This window comes from Triplophysa rosa, linkage group LG3, assembly GCF_024868665.1.
Source record: "Triplophysa rosa linkage group LG3, Trosa_1v2, whole genome shotgun sequence".
In the NCBI taxonomy this organism is placed as follows: domain Eukaryota; kingdom Metazoa; phylum Chordata; class Actinopteri; order Cypriniformes; family Nemacheilidae; genus Triplophysa; species Triplophysa rosa.
In genome coordinates, this window is record NC_079892.1 from 6,658,637 (window position 1) to 6,678,858 (window position 20,222).

General features: G+C 37.3%; 1 protein-coding gene across 6 annotated transcripts in view; it reads left to right on the forward strand.

Annotated features, from left to right (window-relative positions):
- Positions 1 to 13,617, forward strand: part of kiaa1549la (KIAA1549-like a) — a 38,219-nt gene extending 24,602 nt beyond the window's left edge. For 4 of the 6 annotated variants that reach the window (XM_057329754.1, XM_057329759.1, XM_057329758.1 and 1 more), the window contains 11 exons: positions 2,130 to 2,314; positions 5,198 to 5,325; positions 5,994 to 6,118; positions 7,588 to 7,826; positions 8,860 to 8,989; positions 9,660 to 10,028; positions 10,161 to 10,258; positions 10,555 to 10,694; positions 11,101 to 11,258; positions 11,412 to 11,479; positions 11,753 to 13,617. In XM_057329754.1, coding sequence (XP_057185737.1) covers positions 2,130 to 2,314; positions 5,198 to 5,325; positions 5,994 to 6,118; positions 7,588 to 7,826; positions 8,860 to 8,989; positions 9,660 to 10,028; positions 10,161 to 10,258; positions 10,555 to 10,694; positions 11,101 to 11,258; positions 11,412 to 11,441 — 1,602 coding nt within the window. In that variant the 3' untranslated portion in view covers positions 11,442 to 11,479; positions 11,753 to 13,617. The remainder of the gene's footprint in view (positions 1 to 2,129; positions 2,315 to 5,197; positions 5,326 to 5,993; positions 6,119 to 7,587; positions 7,827 to 8,859; positions 8,990 to 9,659; positions 10,029 to 10,160; positions 10,259 to 10,554; positions 10,695 to 11,100; positions 11,259 to 11,411; positions 11,480 to 11,752) is intronic. The other 2 variants (XM_057329756.1, XM_057329755.1) reach the window with 2 other exon arrangements.
- Positions 13,618 to 20,222: the final 6,605 nt, after the last annotated feature.

Below are 20,222 nucleotides of genomic sequence, written 5' to 3' on the forward strand. Positions count from 1 at the left end.
GCACAGCTAAAATATCTCAGTTCCATTTGAGAAGGACAGGGAATAGACAGATTGGGAAAGTAATAGCAAAGTAAAATCAAGATTTTTATTATCTTAACTATTTCTCATATGAGATTAAATAAAGTTTAAATGGAGGCGTTTGTTTAAAGAGATATTTCACTCAAAAAGGAAAATTCTGTCATTGTTTACTCACCCTCATGTCATTTCAACAATGTCTCAGATTTACTGAGGCACTTAGTCTTGAAGCAAAAGAAAAAAATAAGAGACCATTCAAAATTTTCATGTAATCAGCATTTCTTGATGTATTGTGTCAATTCCAGTCCAGTGGCTGTTAAATTTCAATAAATCTCAAACCTCAGGAGTGACATGAAGTCATCCAACAGCCATGTGAAAGACCGACAGCATGACAAGACACGTGAAAACTGTGATAAAAATCTAGGTTATCAGATAAAAAAATATTTTTTAACTTTCCCCAAATACATGTAGAAATATTACTGTTGAATTGCTTAAAAGTGAATATGAACTTGATTTCTTTGCTGTATTTGAGGTCTTAAAAAATACAGGGCATCTTTTCTGCTCTTTTGACATGTTTCTCCAGTGTCCATTTTCTGCGAATAAATGCAGATTTATTAGAAATGTTATTGTTTATAAAGTTAGTTCCCTGAATGAAACAGAAATGATTATTTTACCTAAACACATTCCTATAAATTGTAATTTCAGAAAAGCTGAAAATCATTTTTAAATGTTCTCTTAATTTTTTCCGTGGCTAACAAAGACAAAGCTGATATCTACTGTACATGAAACCTCTATAAGCTATAAAAGAGCAAAAAACATTTTTAAATACGCTGCATTTCTGTAAACGGTATTTATTTATTTTTTGTCATGTTTGGATTATAAGGAATTAAAAATAAATGCAACCCAAATGGAGGTTAAGAAATCAGGCCACTCCAGGCTGAGCGACACACCAAGGTTACATAGTTGACATAGTTGTGTAATTAGGTAAAGTTTAAATAGCAGGACTTTTAATCTAAAAATGAGACACCCCCCATGTTCAAATGCATATGTAGGTGGATATATTTATAACACCACATTATCTTACTTTCTGATCGACCTATAATCCAAAGGTGTTGTTTCTACTAATATAAAACAAAAATATGCAAATCAATTGTAATTAGGATAATCGCTCTTTGATCCTAAACCCTCCAAGCTGTATTCTCTGATCTATGAACACGCCTTACTCCTTCCCATTAAGATCTCCTTTCAGGAACATAATTTGCGCGTGTAAAGCGTTCCGGTTTCACTGAAGCGCTCCTTGTTAGCAGGTGGGAATTTGAGAAGGTGTGTGAGTCATGTAAGGATAAAGACCGCAGATAGCAGCACTCCACTGATGATTAGTCACGCTCGAACGGGATCAATTGCATGTATGTCTGCGTGCCTGCTCTGTGCTTCGACCTGTCGATGTGTTTGTGCGTGTTTTCCTGGCTTGTTTGCACAATGACAGGTGAGTCACGGCGCGTGATTTGGAAAGATCAAGATTTACAACCGTAGCGCTGCACTTAAATCAGATTGAACTCGGATTAAACTGAGATTTACTGTATATAAGAGGGTCACAGACCCTTGTGGGTAAAACAGTTAGCGTGTTGATAAAACGTGTTGTGGTGATTGTGATGTGCAAATCCCCTGAAGAATTAATCGCATTCGAGTGTTAAAGTGACAGTTCAACCAAGAATGAAAATTCTGTCATCATTTACTGACCCTTAATTTGTTCCAAATCTGTATACATTTCTTTGTTTTGATGGACACAGAGAAAGATATTTGGAAGAATGCTTGTAACCAAACAGTTCTTGGCCACCATTGACTACCATAGGAGGAAAAATTACAATGGTAGTCAAAAGTTCCCCAGAACTCTTTGCTTTCCTACATTCTTCAAAATATCTTCTTTTGTGTTCAACAGAGAACAAAGACATTTGAAAAGATTTAAAACAACTTAAGGGTGAGTAAATGAAGACAGAATTTTCATTTTTGGGTGAACCGTTCCTTTAAATATTGTGCATCAATACAATAGCCAGCTGATGTAAATAAAAAGCCAGTTGCGCAAAATATGATATAACGCTTTCTTCTCTATTCAGCCCGTGCAGGGTTTCGACTATGCCAAGCAGCACATGGGCCAACAAGGTGAGGAAGGTGGGCTCACTGTTACCAAGGAAACACTCGTCCTATCCCTGCCGGTACGGGACGCTCCTCTCACGCAGGACAGGGCGTTACAAGATGGGACAGCATCGAAAAGACCCCAGTCGACAGAGATGCACCTCAGGTGAGTGCTTTGAAAATGAAACAAGGAGCTGTGCTTATTTTTAGACGGACCAAATGGAATAAGCTAGGATCATGGTACATCGCCCCGAATCTCTATAGAAATCCAAAGCCTTCAAAGACTGAACCTCATACATTTTTAAAAAGCCCTCTCACCCGATATGACCACAGACTACTTATTTCTGCTGTATTTCTTATCTCCTTCTGAAAAATCATCCGCTAGTATGACATATAATTAACGATTGAGGTCTTAAGTATAATACACTGTAAAAAAAATCCATATCCGTAAGGAGAAAATGCCAAGGAACAAAAAATAACGGACTTATTTTTGGAATACAGATGAGGAGAGGTAGCCAGCAATGCCTCCAACATCTAAAGCATTTCATTCTTCAGATTAAATCTTTAGTGTGTTGCTCTCTGTTTGCTCTGCTCCCGAGTAATTTCTTTATTACACAGAGACAAACCTCCCAAGGTTCAATTCTCACGCCGCGCGGAATGCAAATGAAAAGCGGTATGAATTTATCAGCATTCTGAGGTCTAGACGCGTGAGCAGCTTTTCAAGGTCATTAAAAGCCGCCACCTCGCCGTTACCGCTGGGTTACTTAACCGCACGTTAATGCGTCTGCGAGGGACAATGCGACAGCGAAGAGCGCTGATCCTTAACATCAATGCAGCTCTGTCTCTCCAGCATCTCTTTCTCCATCGCTCTCGGCGCTTATTAGCAGGAATACAAATGGAAATATTCTTTCTTTTGTTATTTCTCCTGAGTGGCTCGATTAAAAGCAAATGAGCCTGCGGAGTACCGGGCTGGGGAAATAATTATTTGCGAAAGCAAATGCAGTAAATATGCAAGCGGGGTTCAAACAGTTACCGGCAGAAAACCTGGCAGAGATAGAGACAGACAGAAATGCTTAGAAGAGGTGCATGCTGGGATGCTAAGTACGCTCACAGCCACAGAATCATCTATGATTCAGTGTGCCTGTAGGCTTGATGGGCGAAGCATCCTCCCCCCCGCTCTCTCTCTCTCTCTCTCTCTCTCTCTCTCTCTCTCTCTCTCTCTCTCTCTCTCTCTGTCTCTGTCTCTGTCTCTGTCTCTGTCTCTGTCTCTGTCTCTGTCTCTGTCTCTGTCTCTCTCTCTCTCTCTCTCTCTCTGCTGCCTGCATTAGACCTAGATTGTGTGTTTGTGTGTGTGGTAGCGAATCCAGCAGGGCTGGGTGTTATGTGCCTGGCAGATTGTTGGCACGTATGCCTAGGAGATTAGCAGATTTACTGTAATATGCATATTTTGTTGACTGTGCTTTATTACCCTCTTCTCAGTGAGAGAAGTGTTTTGAGTGAAGCGTTGCATTTATTTATTTCTGACTATTTTGATGGAACAACTAAATGTTCCTTGTTTCGGTAATTGTGGTTAATTGCTTGTAACAGCTTTATAGCAATTATACTGTCTGTTTCTCATATTTATGCTGCCAGTTTGACATTTGAGTGATTAGTTATAAAAAATAAAAATGATCCATTTAGCTATTCATAGCCCTTGACCTGTGCATATTATTTTATATTATGTGATTTTTCTACAGCAACAAAAGCAACAAACATCAATCCCCAAAACATCAGTCATTCATTGTTGAATCAATGTTGAGGATAACCAGTTGAACGTTGAATCAACATTAAATCAGTAATCTTTGCTCTGGGCCTGCATATGTTTTTCAGCAAATATTAATACAGGTATATGCAATTAATTGTGATAGTTAATATATTAAATTTACAACCATTTATAATCAATTAATTTTTACTTGAAAATGTTTTATACACTTTTAAATGAATTGACAGTCCTATATGACATTCATTGACGGTTTCAAAGCAACAACATAAACAAATGTTACTGCGCGCCTTTCTGGCCTAAATTTACCAGTAAAAGAAGCGTTACGTAACTAAACTCAAATGCGACAAAGTTACATGACCCATTCAACAAATTGTTTATTTGAATATATATACTGTATATATATATATATATACACAGTATATGTGTGTGTGTACAATGAAATTCAACAAATTATATATTTAATACAATTATTATACCATCAAATAATAATATAAATGAATATAAATTAAATTAAATATAACTAGTTATATTTTTAGTTAACTGTTAACTTCTGGCCAGACGCGTGCGTCTGATGAAACCGCCTATAATAATAATGCTTAGTTATGCTTTTGTTGGACAACATGAAACAAAGACACATTTTTCAGTCTTTTATTTAACAGGTTATGTGTTTGTCTGTAGATGTCTGGTGTCGCTTTGCCTTATTTTCGCCTGAATGCTATTTACTCAGACATAATAATGCTTTGGTCTAAAAGAGAGTTGAAAAGATTAAAATCAATGCACATCTCCTGACTATAGAAACATCACATTTTCAGTCATTTCACTTTATAGATCTAACTATAGATTATATGCATTGCAAGAAGGCTTTTATGCAACAGGCATTCATCTCTTGAGACCAGACAACATTCATTCTCACATTCTCTCGATTCTCCAATTAGTCATTTGTCGTAAACACGCTGTCCTTGAATATCCTTTGTCCCATCAAATGAATGTTAATGTAACTACAGCGTTCTCTGTAGTAATGATAATGTCTTTCTTACAGCGCACATGATGATATTTGGTTCCTGGCTCATGGTGGTTGTTGCTCCAGAGTGTCATTTATTCTGTTGTTTAATGTTCGTTTAAAAGACACATCGGATGCTCACCCCGCGGTGGCGTCCGCTTAACGACATCATCGCAGTTTAACGCAGGTTAACAGGGGCCAGAGGGCCCTTCGAGTCAGCTGTTAACCCTGCATCACACCGCATGCAGTAAACTTACCATCGCCTCTGTTGCCATGGCTACCCACAGCAGGTTGCCAAGCGAGGACGGGTCTCTTTCGAGCAACGAATCCGGGAAGCTCAACATGGGAAGAAGCTCCACAGCTCGAAGATCCACAGCACAAAAAGTGCCCAAAGAGGAACAACACGTAAGAAATGGTGAGAACAAGATTCTTGTTGGTTCTTTCATGAAGCCCATTGTGCTGTTGTAAGAAAATCTGTTTTAAAGTGTTCGTGAATGTTTTTTCAGAAAACGTTTTTTTGTGTTTTGTAATGTAAAGTGTGGTCACTGAAAATCTGGAAAATAAATTTTTTACCTTAAATATAAACCTGAAAATGTTAGGATAAAGTTAGGATAAACAAAATATTTACCATTAATAAACAAATTATAAAATAAAAATATTCTGTGTTTTTGGGTCACATGGAAAGAAATTAATTTTATTTTACCATGTCAACATGAATCATCATGTTTTACCTCAGGTGCAGGATGTCATTAACTTACCAAACATTAAACATATCTACAATTTACAAACAATCTTGCTGATTATATAATATTTCATAAAAAATGCCCAATTAAAGCTATTTCTTTAGTGGACAAGAAATGTTTTGCAACAACAGTACAATAGTAATATTTTACACTACAACAATATACTATATTATACTATTAGACCCCCCAACCCATAAATAAGTGATTGTTCCCTGTATCGGGCTAGTTTCTAAGCCTGCAGAGTATATACAGCGCAGCTGCGCTCTTTACTGATCCTTTTCAGTCTCCTTGTAATGTAATTTAAATTTTCATTGCATTGGTCTCCTGTGTCTTGTTGCAGACCATTATGACTCTCTAACCGGCTCTTTACGACTCATCACCATCAAGCCTATGGCTGCCCCCCTCAACTATTCCTATCCGGACTCCTCCAATCACAGCCAGGACTCTGTCATGATGAATGGAGATGTAAGTTTGCAGTCATGGAGACCAGGACATCTTATTTAAGAATGTTTTATTGTTAGTGTATGTGGGTACTCCCACAAGTTGTGTGGATATGAATGCCAGTCTTTCATAGAGTTTGTGCTGAAGTTGTGTGATTGGGCTGTCTGACCACCCATACAATTGTATCATAAACTGTAAATGCATCAAAATTTGAATACATTTTTATAAAAAATGTTTAAATGTAAATAAAATTGCAGAAAATGAAATTAATTTCATGTGTCCACACCAAACGGTAACCTTCCGATCTCTCTCGTGAAGCTAACACAGTTCATCGACTGGTCGCTAGAGAGACCAAAGAGAGCAGAATCTCATTGAGCCCCATGTTAAAATGGGCAACTTTACAGCAGAAAAAAAACATGTTTACTAATCATTTTGGTCTGTATAGCTAATTTTACCCTTCATGACAACTGTGAGGAGAGTGAATTTTTTAAAATTCACCCGTTTAACTTGTATTAAGCCATAACATTCTGCAAATTAGGTGCGTGGCCACATGAGCGACAAGTGGTTTCAGCAACCACGCATCTCAGCTCCAACCACGTCCCGCCTCTTTGCCCATTTTCGATTATGCTGGAGTGATGCGCTGCTAAGATGGCGACGGCCGGCTCCGCCCACTTTAAGCTTCAAAACAGCACCTCATAAACCTACGGGTGACGACACAGACACTACGTCCATATTTTATACAGTCTATGGTCCACACCAAACATGACGCGTTACATTTAAAAAAGTTACTAATATAGAATGCGTTGCAACACATTAGTGGTCTGGTGTGGATTTCATTATCAACATTTTATTGGAAATTTACATTTTTTAATGAAAATGATTAAACTTTACATTTTTTATTTACATTTTGATTTATCGATGTATTTCCAGTACATTAATAATTATGTAAAGAATTGACAACAATCAGTTTACATACAGAGGGGTTCAATCAAGTTTTATTGAAAACCTCCTGTATGTAAATTAAGAAAATATGTCTGTCAATAAAAAATGAAACGAACACGAAATTAAAATGATGAAAGGAATTAGTTAAAGCAGTAAAAGCGCAAAATTAAACAAAACAACTTTTAAAACATATACACCACTTCAGGTCACATGTTGGCAGCTCAACCAATTGCATTAAACGGACATCATTTTGTAAAACAGTCACCATAGCTCTGAGATACAGATCTTAAGCTTTTTGCATTGTGTAATGCGATATAGCGACTTAACTAAATAACAAAGTTTCCATTTTGGGGTGAATTAACCAAAGTACTATTTTTTTTTACCATGTTTATATTTGTTTTTGCAGATTTCTCTCAAAATATCACACAGAAATGCTAAAAAAAAACATTGCAGAATCTACTTAAGGGCAACTACTATGAGTTGCAAAAAATCAACCCGGTTTTATTGTTCTTTTCTAAAATCATATTAAATAACACATTACTCACCCACAGGTTAACATAGGGCTAAAGCAGAAGTCAGACATCGAGCACTATCGCAATAAGCTGAGGTTAAAAGCCAAGAGGAAAGGCTACAGTGATGGTCCGGTCACCAGCAGCAGTGGGAGTGGCAGCAGTCACATGTACAGTCATCGAGACAGACTGAGACGTGAGAATGCTTCCCTGGACCTGGAGGATCTGCGGGGACCGACCGAGGACAGAAAGCCCTCCACTTACGTAAAGTACCGCCGGAGGTAGGTACTGTAGGGATTTTATGAGTACAACCAACCCAAGAATACTCAAAGAAGATGAAAAACATAATATTGGACATTGCATGAAACATGAGAAAACATCATTTATACATGACAATACACTACTGTATAAGTGAAAATATTGTTTCTTTCAATCATGTTAACCTCCAGCAATGCGCCTTGGTTTCTTGTGTTTGTTGCCTTGGCAACCAAATAGTTCGATCATTTTACTGAAGCTAAAGCTAAAACTGCCTGTTTCTATTTGTGTTGCTTATAAATGACACAGTCTGATAAAATGGTGACTGGATAGCACAAGCAGATCTCTTGTAATGTCAATCACTAGTCTGTCATTGGTATATAAAAAGTTTCACATGTTAAACCTAATAATGAGGCTAATATGTATTTTATGTATATAAAACATGTTAAACAAAATAAATAGTGTATATTTAATTTCACCATACGTGTGCGATTAATCGCAGTTAATCGCACGAAAAGGGTGCGATTAAAAATGTTAATCTATTGACAGCCCTAAATAAAACACAATGAAAACATGATAACATCATAAAAAACAAGAATTTAGATTTTTTTTAAAACAGAGTTATCTCATTTTGGAACCAAACTCTTCATTGTTTAAAGGCCACAATGATGACAGAAAAAGTGGTTGTTGCGTGAATTGCATTAAATATTTTTATAACGCGTTAATCTGAAAAAATTAATCGCATGCGTTAACGCGTTATTGTGTTAGTTAGCTGTATTTTTTGAGTTATTATGGCTTAAATCAAAACAAACCAACTGCAGTTTGATTGATATTAATTGGAATGCACAATAAAAAACCTGATTTTTGTAAATAGTTCTCATTTTGGAACCAAACTCTTCATATATATATATATATATATATGTATATATATATCATATAGCCTACCAAAATATATAACATTAAAATATTATATTTATCAGAATCAATTATTTAAAATATAGGACTGTGTAATAATAAAATAAATCCCAATTAATAATCTTAATATTACTTTCTCATTAGTGATTCTCACAGGGAACCTGCATATTGGAGCAGGCAATCTCTGAACACCCCGAGCCCAGTGGAGACAGAGATGGACATGTTAGTCATGAGAGAGAGATCCAGGAGGGGCATCCGCAACAGCGGCTACGATGTAAGTGCTGCCAACCCCAGTGCGTCATGGGACCCCAAACACTAAAGCCTGACTGCTTAAGAAGTCTTTCATTGTAGTCTTGCTGTGCAGTGCGTGTCATTCACAGTTCAAGACATAAATAGAGAAAAACAACTTTTTCCTTTGTAACAAGGACTATTCAATTTAGCCAGACTTTAAACTGCAGAGAGCTTGTGGTGGTATCTGATTTTCTAACTCGGACGTTTTTGCCCACCTCGTCACAGAGCAGAATCCCATTGAATGTGAATATAATTATAGGCCTGTTCAGTGATTTAAATTGGAAATTCGATAATGGATATTTGCGACGAATGTGCTGAGCGCCTAAATTTGCTAAGCTTTGCGCTTTTAGGACAGACCTGTTAAAGGGATAGTTCACCCAAAAATGCAAATGTCATCATCATTTGTTTACCCTCACGTTGTTCAAAACCTGTATACGATGTGAAACACAAAAGAAGATATTTTGAGAAATGTTTCTGTGGTTTTGTGTCCATACAATGGAAGTCGATGGGAGCCAATGATGTTTGGTTACCAACGTTCATCAAAATATCTTCTTTTGTGTTCTGCAGAAGAAAGAAAGTCATACAGGTTTGGAATGACATGGGGTTGAATAACTGATATTCAAATGTGACATAACCCACTCTTTAAACACCAGGGTGAACCCGAGCCGTTCGAAGAAACAGATGTGGACCGCCTTCTCAGTTCTCTGGGTTTCGGAGGTGGCCACCAGGTCAAAGGTCACTCCGACTCGTCCACTCTGAGCTCCCAGCCGTCCATTGATGAAGTGAGACAGCAGATGCATCTGCTCTTGGACAACGCTTTTGGCCTGGCCTCCGCCGAGCCTGCACCAAGCAACCACCACCACCATCACCACCACCCTCACAGCGCCTACAACCCCAGCCACGGCAGCCCCTACATGGATGGAGTTACCAGCGCGCCCGGCACTATGAACCACCCCAATGGAGCTCTTCAGCGGGGCTCCTCGTTTGGGCCGGATATGCACCAGTGTAGCCTTCCCAAACCAGTGAGTGCTGTGCTTTGACGTGCACGTTTAAGTTAGGAATTTAGTTCAGCATTATGGGGATGCATGTGGTAGTGATGAGGCATTTGATTGGTTGTTGTGGCGGTAAATGGGTTGATGTGATTGGCTCAACAGGGATTCAGGTTTACCCAGCTGCCTGATATGGGTTTGGGGTCCCCACCTCCCCTCATCCCCCCAAGAAGCGGAGCCCCACCTGGAACTTCACTAAGACGGTGAGAGGAACCTAAAACGTACATATTTGTACTTATAAGTTGTGTTTTAGTCTACTTATTTCAATCATTTTATCATTTTAATAAAAACAAAATGAAGGAGACCCTTCACATTGTGTATATTAATACATCATTTGTGTTGTGAGATTGCAATGGCTAGCCTTCAATAAAAGATGCTTTGCTGTCAACTGCATCCAGGTGTGTTATGCGGTTCTGTGGTGATGTTGGCCACGGTTTCCCCCTAGTGGTGTGATCAGAGTATAACAAGACCTCCTTGAATTCCTCATGTCTCGTTTCAGCTCCACACCTGACATGAGTCTAAAGCCCCGGGTCTCAGAGGCCTCTGAGATAAGTCAGCACAATGGCACCCCATACCTGCCCATCAACCGAGCTCCGTTCCCGGCTGTTACCGTCGATGAGTCAATGACAACCTACTCAGGTTAGACTTCGGCCAACAACCGTTTGCAAAACACTGAGATCTATATCGATGCTGTACACATTAGTTTTAGTCACTTATTTATATGTATTCATGGTCTATGTTTCCAAAAAAAGAAACCGTACAGCATCACTCCATCACTGTGATCCCAAAATGATTCCAAAATGTCTCTTTAAAATGCAAAAAGTGTGCACAATCAAACCGCATGTCAGGGTTATAATGCCCTTATACATCATTTGATAAATTGCAACTGCCACAAACAACGGACAATCTTTTAAATACAATTCAATCTGTAATGAGGCGCGAAAAATAACAGTAGTTCATTCAAATATTTATGGTACAGCACTGTACCTTTGCATTTATTCTGTTTCTGATGTAGCATTTTTGGGTGTCATTCGACTCTTTGCAGGAAACCCGATGACAGCAGTATACGCCATATCTGCCAACCGCCCCGGCTACTCTGATTACTTCGTCCTGTCTCCACCATCCTCTTACCGGAGTCCGTCCTGGATGTCCTACCCTCCAGAGCCAGAGGATCTTCCACGGCAGTGGAATGACACGGTAAAGGCAAGATCTGTTTACAGTACTTTTATCATATCCAATGGCACAATATGTAACACAATAAATTGTGATGTCACGACCCTTAATGTATTTGTTAAATACACATGTTTATCTGGTTTGCATCAGGTAACATCATTTTCTTTTTAACATTTCTTGCAGAACCAATGTCACCTGGAGACCATCTGCTGAAATGGATTCAAATGTGATGTTTAACAGACACAGAAAGGGTACCTTAAGCTTTTATTTTATTACCTATTCCATCTGCCACACTAAAGTAACTTGTCATTTATAAGAGAAATGCTACTCGGTTCACAATCTTGTTTTGAAATCATTTCCTCAAAAAGAGTTCTTGTGCTATTTTTCTTTATATTCATTATATAATCTACAGTAATGCAAAGACAATCATTTTATTGGGTGGCTCATCATTTTGTTTAGTTGCAAGTACGTGTTTATACCATGATGCCAATGTTAAAACAACATTGTATCATTGTCTTTTTTAGGGTGCTTACCACCAAAAATAATTGTTGCCTACTCTGAATTTCGGATTCAGAAGCCCCAGCTAACCTCGGCGGTCGGCTGAACAGCCAACCAGACCCATGTGCCACAAATCCGCCTGCCGGTCTTAGCCAGATGCAGCACCTGTTATTACCTAACATCCCTAGTGAGGGTCAATCACAACCTGACGCAAACAGGTTCCCTCACTGGCCAAAACTGTGTTTTCTTAAAGCTTTTTCAAATTGAGAAACAAGATGTTGTATCTTATGCAGGTGGTTTTATGCGTTTCCAACAACGAGTTGCTAATAATTGAAAACTTAACCACATTTTTTCTGTCTTGGGCTATTCTAGCTTCATTAATGCCTATCTGTGTCTTTTGCTCTCATTCATGCATTTTTAACGAAAGCAGCGATTATGTTTGTGCACTCTGTATGGCTTACTTCAAAATAACGATTGAATGATGTAAAAGAAACATTTGGAGGGATGTAACATCCTGTACTGTATCTACTGTAGTCACAACAAACATAGTGCTTTTTCTCAAGAATGCCATAGTTTATGCTGTATTAAAGTGTTTCACAATGCAGAAGCGATGAAAGGCACGGACTGCGTTTTGAAAGTTTAGTCGTGGGAAGAGAGCCATAGTTTAGTTGATAAGTACACTGGAAAACTAGTTAACAAAGCCAGATGCCAGGATGATAGGGCTTGGCTTTTCAAAGGGATTTGTATTTTTACTAGCCTTTTTGTAATTACTTAAAAAATAACTAAAACGAATATTTCTATTTTATTGCTGTATAGGTACCAAAACATATATTTCGGAAATTAAATATTGAGTATTATATCTGTTATATCAATATACAGCATACACCAAAATTCTCCAAATTGACTTCCGATTAGAATATATTGCATATAGATCAAATTCATAATAGTAGCAAGTAGCATAATTTATGATGAAATAATCTCTCAGTTGTAAGAAGTACAGTGTTACAAGTGTAACACGTGGCATGTGTTCTTAAGAGAATGGTTCTAGTGCATGTAGTCTGGACATATGAATATTAAGGGCTTTGTATGTGAAGCAAGTCCCATATTTTCTTTGGGCAGTTATAGAACGGAATATTGTATAAAAACAGACATACACCGCAGAAGTATTTCATTAAATAGTTGCTGCCTGTCAATGTACTTTTTTGTTTCAGGCCATTCGCATATGAAATGTCTTTTGATGACATCTTCAGATTATGAAGATTGCAAAAGCATTACATGATGTGTTGTGTAAATTGTTAGAAATGCCACTACTGTTTGATTTTTGTTGAAATGAACGTGGTCCTTTTAGTTTGGTGGTGCGGGGATGTGCAAATATATTAACTCGAATCACTTTATTGTTCCTTTTTAAAGTGTTTTCTTTTCATATTTTTATATTAATTGAATCACCCTTTTGGCCAACAACTGAGGACATTCTGCTCAAATTGTTTCCAATGTAAAATATTGTGCTTCAAATGTAAAACAAAGAAACAAACGGAAAAAAAATCTAAGCAAAACGAAAAAAAGCCTTGTTGTGAAGTTATGTGAGAAAATTGTGTAGTATTCATTATGTGTACTTCATCATAACAAATGAGATGTCGACATTTTTTCCCGCTTATACAACACTAAACTTCAGATGTACTGTATATTTCCCTTTGTTACTGTACAATGTTTGTTTTAAATGGTATACTGTTGTTTTTCTTGCTAATTCTTTTCCTTAGCATAATGTAAAATAACCATCGTTATAATGGTTTAACACTTCAAAGGACTCATTTTTGTGGGTTAAACACTGAATCAAATCTAATAAAAACTAAGAAATATTTGATCATGATAAAAAATGATACACATGTCTGAAATGTGGTCTGTATTGTTCAATGTTCCAGTTCTTGGAGCACATGTCTTGAGGAATCAAATTTTCCTTGATATTTTGTGGCAAGCGTTCATAGACTTACATAAAGATAACACAGAGTAAATTTCATAGTTTAAAACTTTAATAATTTAATTACCAGTGATCTGAACATCTTTACTGATTTTCATTACAAATACCATTATGAACCATCAGCTGTTTACCATTAAAACTAGTGACCTTTTTCTAGTAGGATTTAATGGTGTTCCATTGGTTCCCATCTACCAGATAACATCCCACTAATAGAAGCCAACGCATTTCCAATAGAGACCCTTATAGTTTCCGTTAATACCAATAAAATGTCCCATTATATAACCATTAAATCTATTTTTCAGCAGGGCTGCCTAGAGAGAGAGACTGCTTGCGGTTCTCATCCTGTCCACTGGAGGGCAGCTCCAGACTTTTATTTCAGTAGTTAACTCCAAACTTCCTGCGCACCAAACTCATTGAAAGGAATCCAGATGTTGTATAATTAATACAGGTTTAAGGCACATTTTGTAGAGATTTTCTACCACAACCTCATTCTATGTTTGGGATGGAACCACTTTGGATACTGAGGCGTCGTGACATCGCGAGTTTCTATTTCCTGTTCCGAGGGTTGCGTCCTCTCACATCTCTAACGTACCTGGCAAGTTTTTTATTAATGCCAATAAACCAATATAACATACAGATACTATTGATAACAATATTGAGAGTTAGACTTATGTTATTTTATTTCATGTTTATTTGGAGAAATTGATTTTTTACTGCCACAAACGCCCTGCTAAATACAATGTAAATTCTGGTTTCCATGGTTTCCATTACAAATACTAATATGAGCCATTAGCTCTTTACTATAGACCACTTTCCATAAGTCCATAAGAATTTCTGTGATGGTTTCTGTTGTTTTTAGCAGGACTTTTAGATGTTTTCTAATGTAAATGTGTTCTACAGCAAAAATGTCGAAAACAAACTAATAATGAAGGTAAATCTCTCTTTTGCTATTTTGTATTGTAAATATAAATATTAGTAATATAAAATAATATATTACTAACAGTTTGTTTTCTAAATTTGTTGTTGAATGGTATTTGTACATATGTATCGTATTTTTGTCATGCTCAATTGTTAACACACGAGATAGAGCTATGTACTGTATTTACAGTTAATGTGAAGAGCACATTTTTAACAATTTGGTCTTGTTTAACTTTATTATAAATAATGTATGAATAGTTCTTATTCATAACTCTGACTTAAGTATTCATGGACAGTTTGAGACGATCTCATTGCTCTCTAGGAGAAACAAATGAGATCTTGTTTGTCGGTTTTCCTTGTGGAACAAATGTCCAAGACGACCCTAATTGGACAACAACTATCCACAGATACAGACTGAGGACTGTCAAGAAATGTGCAATGATTCCTAAGTGCCATCTTTCCATTGCTTGCTGATCTTTGGGTTTGTCACGCATGTTTGGCCCCAAAGCTTAGCTGGCTTGTGACCCACAGACAGAGCAACAACTTTACATTAGGAATGGGCTACAGCGCTGTTGTCAAGGGTGTAAATAAGCGTTTGGAGCTCTTTCAAGCTCTGCTGGCTCAGCTCATGCGGTCTGCCTGGGAGACCTGGTGTAATAAGAGATATTTAATCGCCTCTTTCAGTAATTAATGTGCAATCACTGCAAGGAAAACAAATGGGAATTGCACAGCACTCTGCAAACGATCGAGTGGAGGGTTATCAGTCACTCTTGAGGATTTACGTTTCCGTAGAGAGAGAAAAAATACAGTTTAATGTCAAGTAAATATGGCTAAAGTGATTCTAAATTAGGAAAGCCATAAAGCCGCGTAATGTAGATGCAAGCATGCATTTTTTAACATGTTTGGGGAAGTAAAAACTTCATTCGGATCCCTGAGGCCTCTTACATTCAAGTGGGGATGTAGGTATGAGACCAAAGATGTTTACATTTGAAATATGCCAGAAGGGTGTTTGCATTTTAAGTGGCTTCATTTGGCACCGTCCTTGTATTTCTGAAATCCAAAACTTGAATCGTTTAAAACGCAACACATTAAATGTATATTTTGTGTTGCGGTCCCTGTGGTTAATTGCTGCACTTTTCAATATTTAATATTCATGGAGCTGTTTTGGAAGCTTATAATCTATTCACTTTTGAATCTATAACCTCAGGATCTTTAGGTTTTGCTTTTTTCCACAGACACAAACTTTCAGTACCCTGTGAGCAGATATAGAGCGTATGAGTTTAACTGAGCATGTCTAAGATAAACCTGAGGAAAAGGTTTCATTTCCATATCCAGAATTTATACTCAGATGTTTGGAAAGCGGTGACGACTTAACCTGAAGTTTTATAATTTAACAAACTAGAAGGCAGGTTAGCAGTCTAATATCTAAAAACAGCTTTGCTTTGTCATATATGCAAACTTAACCATTTTCTAAGAACCATTCACAACAGCTTTAAAGGAATTGTTCACCCGAAAATGGTCCCCATTGACTTGACCCTATAGTAATTTTTATTCCTACTATGGAAAGTCAATGGGGACCGTTTTTGTGTGAACTATTCCTTTAAAGGTATAGTTGACCCTAAAATTAAAATTCTGTCATCATTTATTCATCCTATTGTTGTCATTTTAAACCTGTACGACTTTCTTTTATGGAACACAAAAAAGTGCCCCTGAATCTGCCCCAAAGTCATGCCATTGGCAGGGAGCCACTTCTAGATTTTTAGTTTGGTTAGCATGCATGAGCTTCGGTCAGATTTCATTAATGATCTCTCTCGACTCCTGATATTTCATGCATTATATTTCTAAAACAGTTTTGTACCAACAACAATGCAGTTGCCATTTATCTGTTAATTCCAGATTATCATAAACAGGAACTTTTTAAAAAAACAAACAAACATCTAAACTCGGTGACTTGGAAAGCCTACAGTTATAATCCACGGTTAATGCTTCTCTAGCTAAGTGCTAATGAGACCTGTTGAGAGTGGCAGTGATGTGAGATAAGGAGCTCATTAGATGACTCTCTGGACACTAGAGGGGAAGCTTTGTCTTAGCTGCTCTTTGTGGACTATGAAGGAGTTCTTCACCACCCAAACGCCTCCCTGGGTAGACAGCGGGTCACTTTAACAACCTCTATGTTCTTAGTATCCCTTGCAGTATGCAACTGTGTGCTTGACAACCATTCTATAAATATATACTGAATGAAGCATTGTAAACATTAGATGTGATCCGTTACAATACCTGATGTCCACAGATATGCTTCTTCCTTACAGTGATGGTATAATAGCCTAATAGGGATGTAAAGATATAATTACCATATGACAAAAATTCAAATACGAGTCATAGAGATTTTTAAGATATGACATCTATATGAATTTATTGGTTGAGCTGCCTGTGACACTTCCGTCGGTCCCTTGCCAGTTTTCCCCGTTTTTGCCCCAGAATGTCCTTTTGCCACGCTCCCTCATCAGTGACTGTCACCTGTCCCTCATTGTCTTTCACACCTGCACCCTATCATCAGGACACTATACTCTCATTTGCCCATTGTGTGTTGTCTGGTATTAACATAACTGTGTTGGAGTTTTGCCTGTTGGAGTATTCTGTTTTCGTTTCCCTGGATGTTTTTTTGTGGATTTTTGACCCTTGTTTGTTTCGCCTTTTATATTAAATCTCCACTTTACGCCCCAGTTCCCTTGTGACATTGTCTATCGACCTTACACTGCCAACACGTTTGATTTATTTTTCCTTTATTTCGGGATTTTACAGCTTTAAGTTCTCTAGTCTATGCAGTTTTAATTAATTTATATTAAAATGTAGTTGTATTTTTATTACTAACAAACCTATTCAGTTTTATTAATAAGAAGGTTCAATTAAACCTTTAATATTATCAATTCTATAACATGTAATAACGAAAATGTTATTGAAAGTTGTTAATAATTTGGAAATAAATCTGAAATAAATTTTAATTTCAGTTTAATATATAACATCACAATATGTATTATTTAATTTATTGTTAACATTTAATTGATAGATTCATTGCTGTCAAATCGATTAATCAATTCCAAAATAAATGTATATAACATGTGTGTGTTGCGTGTATAATATAAAAAAAACAAATGTATATATTAAGAAATATATGTTATATATATTAATACATCATATAAATTACTTTGTTTATATATATTTACATAAATATTTATTATGTGTGTGCATTTATATGTATGTATATATATGCATGCATACATACATACATTCAAACAAACATACACTCACATATATTATATATTACATATTAACACAAATATTTATTTTGGAATCGATTAATTGTGATAAATTGATTTTACAGGACTAGTTCAACAACAGTAAAAGTTAACATTATTCAATCTTTTCCTAAAGTGAACTGTGCAATGCTTTAACCCTGTTTTAGTCAAAGAGAGAGTTTTCTAACGTCCCATTATAGTTGAAGTCTTAAGCCAAACAATTATGTTCATATGAGGATCTGACTGAAAAAGTTATTATTCACTGAAAACGTTAATAAAGAAATATTTGAATCCGAACCCCAGGAAGGTTGAGTAAGTGTCGCTGCTTGAGTCAGGGCCTGGAGAACATCTCATTAGATGGAAAGTGGAACAAAAGCTGAATTAATGAACGTGCTGGATTGCTGTGACTTTTCTCAGATCTTCATTCTGTACCCATCTCTCCAGCAGATCACGGCCAATCGGACGTTTGTACGAGGGCAGTTCAAACCCTTGTTTTGGCAGAAGTAATTCCATTTGGGTTCTCCTGGAGGGCTCATTATCAGAGACCCATCTACTAATATGAAGACAAGGCTATAATTATAGTTCAATATACCTGGCAGAGCTACAACTCAACAAAATGAGGTTCTGGGGGAGAATGAGGTGGAGAAGAGAGGGAATTTGGAAAGTCGAGTTTGGGAGAATGAATGTTTTTAAAGCATAACATTTAGCGTGCTCTCGTCCCTGAGCTGAATTGGTTTTATTCTGATTGACAGGGCTTTTCATGAATTAGAAATTGTGTTGTGTCCGTGGGGAGCTCTGTCTTTTTTGCATTTGATTAGATGGGTTTTTTTGTTGTTGTTGCGGTAAGTGTGGAAAAACTGATTTTGATGAGTTCATAACCCTCCCTGTTTCTTCAAAACACGGTTTTATCAGCATAACATTATCAAGTCGTTTATGCTGTTTTTAAAATTGACAAGGCCTATTGCTTTGCTCATGCAGCGATATGCACTCCACAGTCAGTCTGTGATGCCTACAAATAATTTAATAAAAATAAAAAGTGTCTAGGTGGGAAACTAGAAGTATTCTTCTGAACTTTTTCCCTCATATGTGCTAACATAATTGAAACCGGTTAAAGCTGAGAAAATTTTGTAAAATATCCGGCCACTAATTTACATGCCTGTTACAGATTGGCCGTGTCTGCGCCCCAGGCTGATAACCGCTGGGGGAATTGCAGGTCTGCAGTTTCCGTACAGAGCACTAGTGCAGCATCAGCAGTCTGTGAGCTGTAGACGCGCTGTCTGCTGTTTCTCTTATCTCACCTCTCGCACTCTCTGAACACCCTCAGAGAGCCATGCCGGCAATGCAGGTACACATTTAGAAATCATTACTGAACACTAATGGCATACACAACAGCCCACACAGAGAACACAAAGACTGCTGATCTGTTTTGACTTGACAGATGCTATTAAAAGGACTGTTAGGAGTTATTTGCGTGCTGGGTGAAGGAATATAATTATTCAGAAGGGGGCGTGGTTTTGGTGGGCTATTTAAGGGAATAAACGCATACAATTGGAGATTACCATGACTTTGACCGTTCTTTAGCAGCATTATTGTCCCAGTCATGGTTGTTTCTGCTTTGTAAAGGCTCCTACTAGTTAAGTATGAATATATGCGATTTTTTTAAATGTTCAGTGTATGAAATTTAGTGGCCTCTAGCGGTGAGGTTTCGAATTGCAACTAATGGCCTTCTCCACCGCTCGCCCTTCCCTTTCGAAGCACTACGGCGGATGACACACGGCTAAGATGTCGTCGCGTTTTGGCTTCTTTGCAGAAGGAGATGACGTATTTACGAAGCGCGCTCTGTAAGAGCAGTTCGTCCGTTCAGGGCTACTGTAGAAACAACATGACGAATTCCATACAATGGGACCCGGTGTGTGTAAATAACGATTCATTATGCAAGGTCTTTATACACCTCTCTGAAGATGTCAATAGATCCTCCCAAAAATTACACATTGGACACTTAAAACACGAACATGTGGCCAAAATGTCTGTTATAAAAAACGTGATTTTGATATAAACGTGTCAGGTATCAAGTAATGTTTTTTGAAGCTTTTTTATCAGGAAATACTGATTTAACCTAAATAATGTGTACCTTGGTTTGCTTATGCCAGAAATGTTATTTGTTTTTAGTGGACTCACAATTTGCCTTTCTTCATCATTTTATCATTTTATTAAGTCAAGTTAGTTGTGAATCAAATACAGTGTTATTTTCAGTACATTTCTGCACACTAAATTCCCCCCATGCTAACAAACCAATGAGATTGCACA